At 64.6% G+C, this 11,575-nt stretch overlaps 1 protein-coding gene across 1 annotated transcript; it reads right to left on the bottom strand.

The window, feature by feature from the left end:
• Positions 1-4,032: 4,032 nt before the first annotated feature.
• On the bottom strand, positions 4,033-11,101 carry MNEG_0537 (putative serine/threonine-protein kinase gdt8; the record flags this gene model as incomplete). Its single annotated transcript, XM_014050986.1, has 19 exons — positions 4,033-4,301; positions 4,564-4,608; positions 4,896-4,949; positions 5,160-5,250; positions 5,512-5,568; positions 5,821-5,889; positions 6,267-6,368; positions 6,673-6,794; positions 7,038-7,149; positions 7,400-7,482; positions 7,709-7,802; positions 7,998-8,189; positions 8,428-8,511; positions 8,730-8,888; positions 9,135-9,386; positions 9,559-9,840; positions 10,043-10,226; positions 10,446-10,552; positions 10,937-11,101. The coding sequence occupies 19 exons, from the start codon at positions 11,099-11,101 to the stop codon at positions 4,033-4,035; spliced, it is 2,523 nt and encodes an 840-aa protein (XP_013906440.1).
• Between the last annotated feature and the right edge of the window lie 474 nt (positions 11,102-11,575).

Genomic DNA, 11,575 nt, shown 5'->3' with positions numbered 1-11,575 from the left:
CTTATCTATCTATCTAGATGTGAGTCGGTGTGTAGATGTGTTTGTGTGTACACGTGTTTGTGTGTACATGTGTGTGTGTACATGTGTGTGTGTGTGTGTGTGTGTGTGTGTGCTATTGAGTATCTACTGCATGTTCACACATTTGCATGTGTCTTGCACGTCTGCACGAGCACAAATTTAGTGGAAGGCGGGTCAACATAAGAGGTACTTGGCGGCTTGCACAGGCTGCTTGCACGATGTGGTCATCACTTGTTGCTGATGGGAGCTGGCGACTCATGTAATACACCACCCACTGTGCCCGTGCAGCACCGCCACTGCAGCAGACATGTTTGCTCGATGGGGCTGTTGGATAAGCAGGCAACCATTGAAGGCCCTTGAATCCATCTGAATTATCGACATAAATTACAGGTACCACAACATATTTGATTCCTAGAGGTATGTGGGTGGAGAAGAGTTTGCTGGCAGGTGTTTGTGAACCGCAACTTGTTGCGGGAGCTGAATTGCCGGCGAGCAGGCATGCGTTCATCGGCCAACAGGTGCGCGAGGTTCCTGGCAACATGGGGGATGCAGGCGCCCCGCGGGCGGGTAGGGCCGGGGTCGCCACCAACCCCTGCCACTAGGCGGTGGGGCGGCGTCGCCATGGACAGATGGGAGCCATAACTGGGGCCCCTTTGCTAGGCAGGTGTGTGATGCGGCACGCATAAAGGCCGCCGATGTATCTACGGGGTTTTGAACGTGGAAGCAACTCGAGGGCCGGCAGGAAGTACTCAAGGGCAGCGGCCGAGGCGGGGGCTCGTACGGCAGCACACCCAGCAGAAAGGACCTGCAAACCCATAGTGGCTGCAAAAGGCGGCGTGGCCGCCTGGCGGGCGGCGCGCGTTCGGAGGTCGGACGGATGGGGGGGGCGCCAGAAGGGCGGATGGGGCAGGGCTGACGAGCAGCGCTTGAAGGGGGTGATGCTCAGTCTCAATGCATTGACATGTGCAAATTCAAAAAGCGGGCCCAGTCTGCGCTGCAGGTGCAGTTGCCTGGCAGCTTGGGATGCCGCCGCAAGCTCAGCCGCCTGGGTTCACGCCGATGCCCGTGGTCGCGCCCCAATCAGGCAGGCGTGAATCAGGCGCGGAGGCTAGCAAACCGCTTAAACAACTTGGCGGCGCGTTGCGCACATGATGCGTGCGGAGTGTTGGTGTTTCCCAAGGCAGCGGTGTGCAACACGTGGCAGGTGCACGTGACGCGTGACCGCAGCGCACAGCCAGTAATCCTTGTCGCGGGGCCTGCAGGCTGGTGCCCGAGAGAGCAGTGGATGGGGGGCGTGGGCGATTGATGGTCCGCCGCCTGACAGGAGGACTACGTTGCGGCGACTGTGCGAGTGTGTGTGTGTGCATGATGTGTGTTTGCGTGCGTGTGCATTTGTGTGTTTTGCGGGGCAAGTGCAGGGCCAAAGAGTGTGATCAACGTGAAAGAGAGACAGTGCTAACGAGTACCCATAGCTCTTAGCCGCAGCGTTGCCAACCGCTGCGGTTGGCAACGCGGCTGCGCACATCTTGTCCTCGACCGTCACGGACGTGCAACTCCAACCCGGTGGTGATTGCACCTCGGATACGATGGAGCGTGGGTGGCGGCGCGTTGGGCGGGATCGGATGCGCAAAACGACAGGGGCGATCCCCCAAAATACCCCCTGGTGCGCCCTGCCAGCCTCCCGGTCAAGACAAGCCACATGAGGTCAGCGCCCGCCGCGCGCGCAACACGCGCTCAGCGAACGGCCGGCAATAGCGTCGTGGCAGCAGAGGGATGGGGGCCGTCGGGCGTCCCAGTGTCCGCTCGCAGATTCTGGTGTTTGTGTGATTGTTCGGGCGTGCGCCACGCAACCATCAATCGATCAACCCCCTTGCAGGTGTGCGTGCACGGATAAGTGCTTGAAAGCGGCGCAGCGGCCGCGGCGACACGCTGAGGAAGACTCACAATGCTCGCACGCGCGCGTGCGGGAATCGACGCAGATGGAAAGGAACCCACGAGCGCGCCTCAGGCAGGTGGGGCTTTCAGAGCCGCCGGCTGGCGAGCGGGCGCCTTTGCAGCGGACCCGAGGAAGTAAAAAAGGGGACGCGCGGCGAGGGGCCCGTTCGGGCCTGCCGGCGCATAATCTGGGGAATTCTAGCATCGGCCGAGCGCCACGAGCCGCGCGCCTGGTTGAACCAGGCCGGCGGCGGCGGCGCCCGCGGTGAGGGCGGGGCGGCAGGCAGATGGGGGGGCAGGCAGGGGTTGCGGGGGCCTGCGGCGGCGCAACTATTGGGGCCTTTCGCCCTGCAGTGGCCAGCGCCTAAGGCTCGCGCCCAGGGAAGGCGGCGTGGGTCGGACTGGAAAGCACCAAAGACAGAGGCGCGAGACAGACGAAAGCACGGACAGATTTGATGCCAGCTGGGACAACTCCCCAGAACTGGCCATGATTCGAGTGGTGGGGCCAAAACCCGACGGGCCGCCTGCGCTCAGCGGCAGGCCGCGGCGGGCGCTGGCCCAAACCGACCTAAGGATTGACATCGCATGCGTTGATAGCGCGCGGGCGCCTGCAGCAGATCGACGTGCGCGGAGGGGTCCGAGGACCGCACGCGTGCTGAGGAGTGCCGCGCTGGGCCGCTCAGTGCCGCGCCGTGCCGCGCAGCGGGCCCCGGGGCGCAGCGCAGGGCCAGTGCCCGGAGTGGTGCTGCGCCGCGCGGCGGCGGCCTGGGAGTGAAGGGCTCATGGGAAGAGAGGCGCTCGCGCGGTTCGGATTCGGATGGGTCTGCAAGCCCGCCAGTGTGTGCAAGAGCAGTTGTTGGCATTAGCAGAAGCTGTGGGCAATGCGTAATCGCCAGGTGCAACGGCGCACTCGTTGCAACCTGGCCGGCAGCCAGCCGCCCTGATGCATCTCACGAGCGTGATAAGTGCATGACCTAGCCGAGCTCGCGGTCGCCCCGCAACGCCCGTGAGTACGGGGCGCTTCCGCCTTCCATGAGATTGGGCGGGCCGGGGCGGGAGCCGTGCAAGGGCCGCGCGGCCGCATGCACCGGGGGTTGCAGAGGCCGCCAGGCATGTTCGAACGGCGCGCAGCCGCCGAGGGAAGTTCTCAGGCGCAGTGATGGTTTCGACCGCTCCCGCCGGCGGGGCCAGCGGGCGGCCCGTCGGCTGGGGAGGGAGGGGGGTTGAGGAGCTAAGGGAGCGAGGCAGCCGCGGGCCCCGCGATGGCGCAGGCGCGGGCACAGCGGACGGGGCCCGCCGACTGCCTCGAAAGGGCTGGTGCAAGCAAGGTGTTCAGGGGTGCGGCGCCATTGTGGCGGGCGCCTTTTGGGGTTTGGCTCGGGTTTCGGCCGGCGCGACTGGGTGTGGGCGGGCGCATTCGCCAGGCCGCGGCCGGCACAGAGTGCGGTTGAAATTGGGCTGGTCCGCGGAGGTTTCCGGGTCCGGACGTGCAGTTGGCGGCGATCGGGTGCCGCAGTTGGCCGCTGAAAGCCGTCCGTGCGTCTCGATAGCATAGCAAGCGCGCCAGACATTCCCATATGTATCCCCTGTACTTTGACCAACAAACAGCGCAGGCGGGGCCGGGCGCGCGGCGCACCGTCCGCATGCCTGGCATGCGCCGGCAGATGACAACGGAAATGGGAGATCGCAGTGCGGCTCGGGCAACAAACGGATGCGACCGCGCCGCAGCCGCAGCCGATGGCGGCGGCGGCGGTGGCCTTGCTAATCGGGCGATCGCACGGCGCGCAGCGCGTGCGGGCTCCGGTAGTGGGGCGGCGGCGGCAGCGGCGGCGGCGGCACCGCCCACCCCCTTGAGGCCATTCCCTGGGCCAATTTGCGCTCCACCTGGATGCCCACAGATTTTGGCTGGGGTCGAGAGTGCTCAGAAGAAAGGGTGCACAGACAACACCCGCAATCGTGCGAGACCAAAGCGCCAATGATGTGGTATGAAACGGCCGAAAATCGCGGCACGGCGCGACCGCCCAATCAAAGCGCCGCCATGGCAGCCGCACGCGGCGAGGCTGCAGCTGCAGCCGCCGCCTACGCCCTCGGCGCAGCGGCCATCGTCGCCACCCCAAGGGCGGCCGCGGTTGCCGCAAGTGTGGGTGCGGGCGCCGCGGCGGGTGCGGCGATCGCCGCGGCCAGTGCCTCGAGCCGCTCAGCAATCTGGGCAAACGTCGGCCGGGCCGCCGGCTCGGCCCGCCAGCACTCCTCCGCCAGAGCCGCGTACGCGCGTGGCGAGCCGGCGGGGAAGGCCGGGCGCGCGCCGTGGTTCACGACGCGATCGATGATCATGGGATGCTGCAGGCCTGCGGTGGGTCCGGGTGTTCAGGTTTGATGGTCAGCGGTTGGTGGCTGGGGGTGCGCTCGGCGCACCAACATGCATGAATCGTCTCAGTCGCAGGCGGGGCTGCCAAGAGCCAGCAGTGCCAAACAGCGAAGTGCGGCGCCCCAAGAACGCAGAGAGAGCCCAAGCCGCAACCCAATGCTGAGTGCAACGCGAGCCAAACACGTGCTTGAGGCGGTTGGTCGCTACACCCTTGCTGGGGCGCAGTGACCCCGCGCCCTCACCATAGTGAGCGGCCCTCCTGGCATAGAGCTCGTACATGAATATGCCTGGGGGGATGAGTCATGGGATGAGTCATGGGCGTAGTCAGATGAGGATATGTTGCAGCCTCGTCTCAAGAGTGAGACTCGGGCGGGTCAGCATCCTGGCATCCCCGGCCAACAAGGGGCTGCCCGGCCGGTAGCCTCTGCTGGGGGCAGGCGCAGCGCCTGGGCTGGCGCACAGGCGCACGCAGCCGGCTCCTGGGGCTCAAGAAGCGACATGCGTCCCTCAAACTTCTCAGCCTCAGCCTCAGGCGGTACCAATGGGCGGTACCAAATCCAATGCAATGACTCACCGAAAGCGTAGGCATCCACGGCGCGGGTCACCCTGGAGCCGGCCTCAAACATCTCTGCGTGAGCAGGTAGGGGGACGGCAGATGACGGCAGGTGACGTCATCGGCTGCCATGATGTCATTGAACCCAGGTCAAGGTGAGCGGCTGAGATGCGCTTTGGGCGTGCAGAGGGGCCCAGGGTCGTGGGCCAAATGATGCTTGTGGGGCGCGGCAGAGCGGGGGTGGGCGGAGCGCGGAGAAAGATGGGAGTGGGCGTGCGGGTTTACCTGGCGCAAGGTGGGTGACGGTGCCGGCTCCATCCAGGTTGATGGCTGACTCAGACTCATTTAGGATCTTAGTCAGGCCAAAGTCCGCCAGCTGCGCGATTGTTGGGGTTTTGGTGGGGATACTTAGGCAAAAGCCTGGGGATGCGAGTTCGCGAAGAGCTGTCGGCTGAGGGGAAAAGCAAACCGGGCCGCAAGCGCGTGGGTGGCGGGAGCGGGCAGCACAAGAGAAGCATGTGGGAAGCGAGCACAAACGCATGGGTGCATGGCTGGGGCCGTGGCTGTCATTGGTTCGGTAGTTGGTCGGTTGGTTGGTTGGTTGCTTGTGTCAACAGTAATAGTAGCCTCTACACACCTTGTAGGTCACACCTCGGGGCCGCGAGGGGTCACTCTTGAGCAGGACATTGTCCATCTGTTTTGTGGGGCCACGAATGACACAGATGATGGCCGGCAGACGGGAACAAGGGAGAGGGTCAGTGAGGTGTGGAGACCACCGAGAGGCAAGATAGTGGTGGCTGTGTTGAACATCTTGATCGGCGACAAGGAGACGCTACAACACGGAAAGGCATGCGAACCAACACACACATACACGTGCGTACACTCATTCTTACATGCATACATGCGTGCACGCACATACACAGACGACACCAGCCCCACCGCACACCTTGATGTCCCCGTGCACCAGCTGCAGCGAGTGGAGGTACTGCATGGCATAAGCCACGTCAAGGAGCACCTGGCCACAAACAAACGACAACGTTGGCGGGACGATGAGGTGGTGCAGGATGTTTGAGGTCGTGCAAAACATGTTATGATGCAGTGTGGTGTTGTGGTACCATTGATGGAGCAGCCTGCAACCGTCGGCTGGTCTGGGTGGCACTCAATGGCGGCACAACAAAGGGGTCGGAGTGGGGCGGCATGCATGTGGGCATAGCATTATTACTGCTCTCGCAGCGGCTGAGGGCCGAGTGGGAGACGGGACTATGTGCTTGCATGTGCAGTTGAGAGCTGGGGGGGGGGGGTGATGGAACAACGGCAAGTCAAAAAAAGTGAGGAAGCTGATCTAGCGTGTGAGAGCGAGAGCGGAGGGAAATGGGATGAGGTGAGGCGCACCTCAATTGCTGCGAGGATGTCGACCCCAATGGCGCCGCCGTGGATGGCGCGGTGGAACCGCCCGGCGCGCACAGCCTCACGCAGCGTGCCGCGGTCGCAGAACTGAAGGAACACGGCAGCGAGAGGGAGGGGGCAGTGAGAGGGAAGAAGGATGATTGTGGACAAGGGTGCCGTGCCGCACAGGTGGCAGGGGCGGCCTCGATGCAGGTGTGCCCAGAGCTTCCTGCCAAGCAGCTTCTTGAATCCCACGCAACTCGCAGTTTGTGAGGAATCTCAAATTGCATCCAGAAGCCAAAGAGCCAGGACCTGCCGCAAGCAGCCTTTTCCTGGCTTGGCCTTGACCCCTGAAATCCTCATCAGGCACCATGCAGTGCAAGGATTGCGTGCGGTCAAACCCAGGGCCCACCTCCATGACGAGGAGGTTGCACGTGGCGACGCTGTCGTCCGTCTCCTCGTCGGGCTGCAGACGCCGGAAGCGCAGCCGCAGGCAGTCCATGGCGCCGCTGCCGCTGAGGCTGGCCTCCACGTCTGGGGGAGGGGGGCGGGATCGTGGAGGGGTTCAGTGGCCGCGTCCCGTTGGTGTGGAGCACGGAATATTCAATGCACAAGGGACAGCTGCAGCTTGGCACATGAGCAGCTTGGCACACACACACACACACACACACACACACAATCACATACGCAAGCACACACGCAATCACACACGGACACACACACACACAACCACACAACCACACATGCTCACACACACGCACACACACACACACACACACGTATGCTTGCCTGTCATCTCGACCATGTCTGTGAGGCAGGAGTAGACCGTGACGATGTTGGGGTGCTGCACACTGGAGAGCACCGCCATCTCCACCGCGTCCTTCATGGCCTGGGGCATGGGGCCGAGGCAGAGGTTGGCGAGGGTTTAGGTCTTGTGAGCCCAGTGCGCAACCTAAAGACCGTGGAGGGGATTGCCTCCGGTGCAGTGGCAAGTGCGCTACAGGTTCGAGTGGCGAGTCTAATCGGTCGAGATTGCTCCTAGGAAGCAGTTGCTCGTAAGCAAGACACACAAGGGAGAAGCAGCAGCAGCAGCAGCAGCCGGTAACATGCTCGTTACAAAGCGTGTTTGACGCACACACCTCGTGCTCATTCTTGCGGGCCTGCATGACCTTGATGGCGGCAGTTGCCTTGTGCCACGTGCCGCGGTAGACCGCCCCAAACCCTGTCGAATCATTAGAGAGGTTGTGGGAGGTTCGCGCCCTTGAGCATGTGTGAAATGGCAGGTTGTCTTCACGCTCCTGTTCTGCTCTGCCATCAGACAAATGCCAAGCTAAGCATGCCCGTGTGTTTGTGTTTGTGGATGCGGTGGGGGTTGGGTGCGCGCATGTGATTATGGGCACGTGCATGTGCAGAAAAGGACACATGAGCGGCCTTGGGCCGCCACCCACCGCCCTGTCCGATGCACTCAGCCAGGGTCAGCTCCCGCAGGTAGCGCATCTCTGACCCGCGCCGCCAGTTCTTGCGCACCTCCTGCTGCAGCACCTGCGGGGCGGGAGCGTCAGGGCAGGTGCTCAACAACCCCGGCGACCTGGTTATGTGCAGATTCTGCGGCCCAGTGCGTAAACCTACAGGAGGCGGCTTACATACAGTACACAGCCGTGCGCAGCGAATCGCAATCCACGGGCAACTTGTCGCGGCCGTTGACCAGCGGTGAGCGTGCGTGGACCCGGCGCTCACCTGCAGCATGGCTTCTGTGTTCAGGCGGTGGCTGGCGCCGCTGGCGGACACGATGCTCGAGGGCTGCCGGAGGATGGGGCCCGCGGCGGAGCCGGACGAGAGGGAGCCGCTGCTGAGCGCCCCGCCGTCCGCCAGGCCCTGGGCGCAGGAGCCCGAGGACAGCAGGAGCCCTGAGCTGCTGCCACGAGCGCGCTGCGGAAGGTGGGTGAAGGGAACAAAGAAGTGAGGCGCAGGCATCGCAAGCAAGCCGGGTGGTGTGGTCGCGCCCGCATTGGCAGCCGGCAGCGGTGACGCCTGCACACAAATGCTGGCAATAACGCGTGCGCGGTCGGCGGCGGCGGCACCACATGGCGCAGTGTCGCCGTGCTACGTGTTGTGCTGACTCGGCTGCAGCTACCCAATGAAGCCGACAAAGGATCTGGCCCCTCACCCGCGCCGCCGTCTCGGTTGTGAGCTCGTCGATGCGGTCGGCCAGTTCCGTGGCCAGCGTGTTTGTCACCGCATGCACCAGGCCCTGCGCAAGAATGAAAAGGGGCCATGCGTACAAGCAAGGTCGGCAACTGATAGGCAAATCACACCACGGCGGGGAGGGTCTTGGAGCGGCCGCGGAGACCCGTGATCGTGGCTGCATGCCTTCCAAGTGCAACCCGTCCATAAATCCCCTTTGGCCGGGTTGCTGGCAGGCGCCGGGAACGAAACCACCCATCAGCAGGTACGTGTGCGGCTACCCACCAGCAGGGCGTCTTGCATGTCCTCGAATGAGCAGGGTGAGTCGAGGGCGAAGTACATGCCGCCCAGGGCGCGGCCCTCCACCAGCAGCGGGACCACCACGATGGAGGCGACGAGGTCGGAGGAGCGGCTGAAGATGTCGGTGGCCATCTTGAAGCAGCTCTGGGGGGTTAGAGGCCACGTGTGTGTGTGTGTGTGTGTGTGTGTGTGTGTGTGTGTGTGTGTGTGCGCGTGCGTGCGTGTGCGTGCGTGTGTTTGTGCGTGCGCATCTGAAGTGTGCAGTTTGGTAAGTTTGCAATGCCAAGCAAGCGCATAAGCCTCGCAGCCGATGCCTCTGCATTGAAAAGCTCAACCCGCAGAGCAGGGCCCGCGCGGGTGCGAGCCGGGCCAGGCCGGCTGGCGGCGCACCTGCATGTATCTGCTGCAGTCCTTGACGAACCGCGCCTTGCGCTCGACGATTGCAGACGCGAGCAGCGTCCCCGCGAGGCCGATCTGGCTGACGGTCACCCGCCCGCCCACGCTGCCGCCGCCGGCGCCCGCGCTCGCACCGGGGGCGGCGCCTGTCAGCGAATCGGCGCGCGGCAGCTCGAAAAGCAGCGCGTCGGCGCCCGACTTTTGCAGCAGCGCGAGGCGCACCGCCAGGCGCACCCCGGTGGCCTTCTGTATGTAGCGGGCGGCGCCCTGATCCCATCAAGTGGCACGGGCACGGCGGCCGCGGCGGGTTGTTCTTTAGACGCATCATGGTGATCAGGTCTGAGCGGCCGCGACGGACCAATACACACAGCACCAACACGAGCAAATTTCAACGGCGGCGCGGCGCGGCGCGGCGCACCCTGAGAAGCACGCCGATGAGGGCCGTCGGGCTGTCGTGGCCGTGCATGGCGCGGAGGAGGTTGACGATTTGCTGAACCTGCGCGTCCCTCACATGCTGCAGCAGCCCCATCGACGCCGCGTGCGCCCAGACCTCCCACTCCCCGCCCGCCACGAAGCCGCCGGGCGCCGCCTTCGCGATCAAGAGGCAGCCAAGCGGGGCGGACGGCGGGCCGATGGGGACCTGGGCGAAGCTGCGGAGGCCGGAGCGCTGACTCAGCGCCGCGACGTCGCGGGGGACCTCCTGGGTGCAGGGGAGGGCGGGAAGGTGGAGGGGTGCACGGATCAGGTGGTGCGAGTGCGCGGGAACGGGGCAATTTTGATCAGGCCGCGCCAGCAGCGCCGGCGTCGGTGGATGGTTGACATTGCAGCAAAGCCGAGGCGGCCGCGCTTATGGCTGGACGGGCGTGCGGCAAGGGCCAGGAGGCCGGGGAGGCGGGCCGCACCTGGGGGGACGCGGCATCGGCGAGCACCAGATCGCACCCGCAGCCCAGCACCGCGCCGCGCTGCCCTACAGGCCCGCCGCCGGGGCGGTGCGTGACACGCCGCTCGAGCTCGGCCGCGGCGTCGTCGCCGCTGGTCGCCAGCAGCACCGAGCAGGTGGGGTCGTCGCTGCTCACCACCCACAGGCTGCGGTCCACAAGTGTTGGCGGGATGGGGGTATTCAAGGTGCATCACACACAGTGATCACAGAGCAACGCTGACTTTGGGGATTGGTGCAAGGCATGCACTCAAGTAGTAATAAATTCATGCCGGACGCGCCACGGGCATCGAATGCACGGACGCGGTCGTGCATCTCTACTGCTCCAAGCGCCTAGCCCAAAGGCTGGGCCGCCGTGGACCACTCACGCAACAAGGTCGGCGCCCATCTGGTCGCAGATGAGGTCTGCCGCGTTTGGCAGGCCCAACAGGGGCCCGCCGCTGACCAGCGCCAGCTGCTGCTGCAGCTCGTGCACCTGCGTCGCAGGGCGGGGTTGCCGCGGTCAAACGCGCGCGCGCGCGCGGTTGGGGTGGTTGGATACGTGCGCCCGTCTGCGCTGGCAAGATTGGCAAATCGCTGAGGCGGGCGGCCAGGCGGCTGGGCTTGCCGCGGCAGGGGCTGGATGGGGTCTGGGGGCCCATCTGGGCGCATGTGGGGCGGAACGGCGCGGGCGCGGCCGGCGGGGGGCGGCCGCGCGCGGGGGTGAACACGGGCGCGAACTTGCATTTGCTGCAGGCTCCAAAACAGGACTGTCGCGTCAGATCACCAAATCCCTGGCCGCAAGCCGCTGTTTCGCCCTGCAAAACACACAGCGTCGCATGTAGCACGCCAGTAATGCGAGTCAGCGCCAGATCCGCACCCGTTTTAGGAGGTCGAGCGCGCGCGCCGCCGCCTGGCCCGCCACCTGCTGCTGCTGCTGCTGCTGCTGCACCGCTGCCGCCGCCTCGAGCTGTCCGTCCTTATTGCTGCCCTGCTGCTGCACCGCGGCGCGGGCATCCTCACTACAGTTGCTATCACGTGACATGCCGCTGCTGCTGCTATAGGTGGCAAGAGGCCCGGGCTGCCACAGGCCAGATTTGCCGTCTGCGGTCAGCCCCTTGGAGGCTGCATGGCCTGCCTGCCCTGACAGTGTTGCCGCCGGGGCCGCAGTGGCGGGTGTCGATAGACAGGTCCCCATTAGCTGGCTTTATGACAGTGTCGGACCCCGTTTAGTGCGAGTCGGAACACGCCGTGCGTGATGTGGCCTCGACAGTGACAACGATACGATACGCCTGGTGGGTATAAGCACCCGCAGAGCCAGTCTTGTTACTTTCGATCTATCAGGATGTCGGGCGGGTCCTTGACACCGGGCGGAACGAGAGAGTGCAAGTGAAGAATGGGGGGAAGACGCGGGCGGAACTGGTGTAGCTGTTAGAAATGCTGTGTGCGTGTCTAAAATTTCATCGCAAACACATTTTCGGCGGAGCGATTGCCCTATCCCCGCCCTCGCCATGCGCCC

This window comes from Monoraphidium neglectum (assembly GCF_000611645.1).
Source record: "Monoraphidium neglectum strain SAG 48.87 unplaced genomic scaffold scaffold00044, whole genome shotgun sequence".
Classification (NCBI taxonomy): Eukaryota; Viridiplantae; Chlorophyta; class Chlorophyceae; order Sphaeropleales; family Selenastraceae; genus Monoraphidium; species Monoraphidium neglectum.
This window is presented reverse-complemented; position numbering and strand designations above follow the sequence as displayed.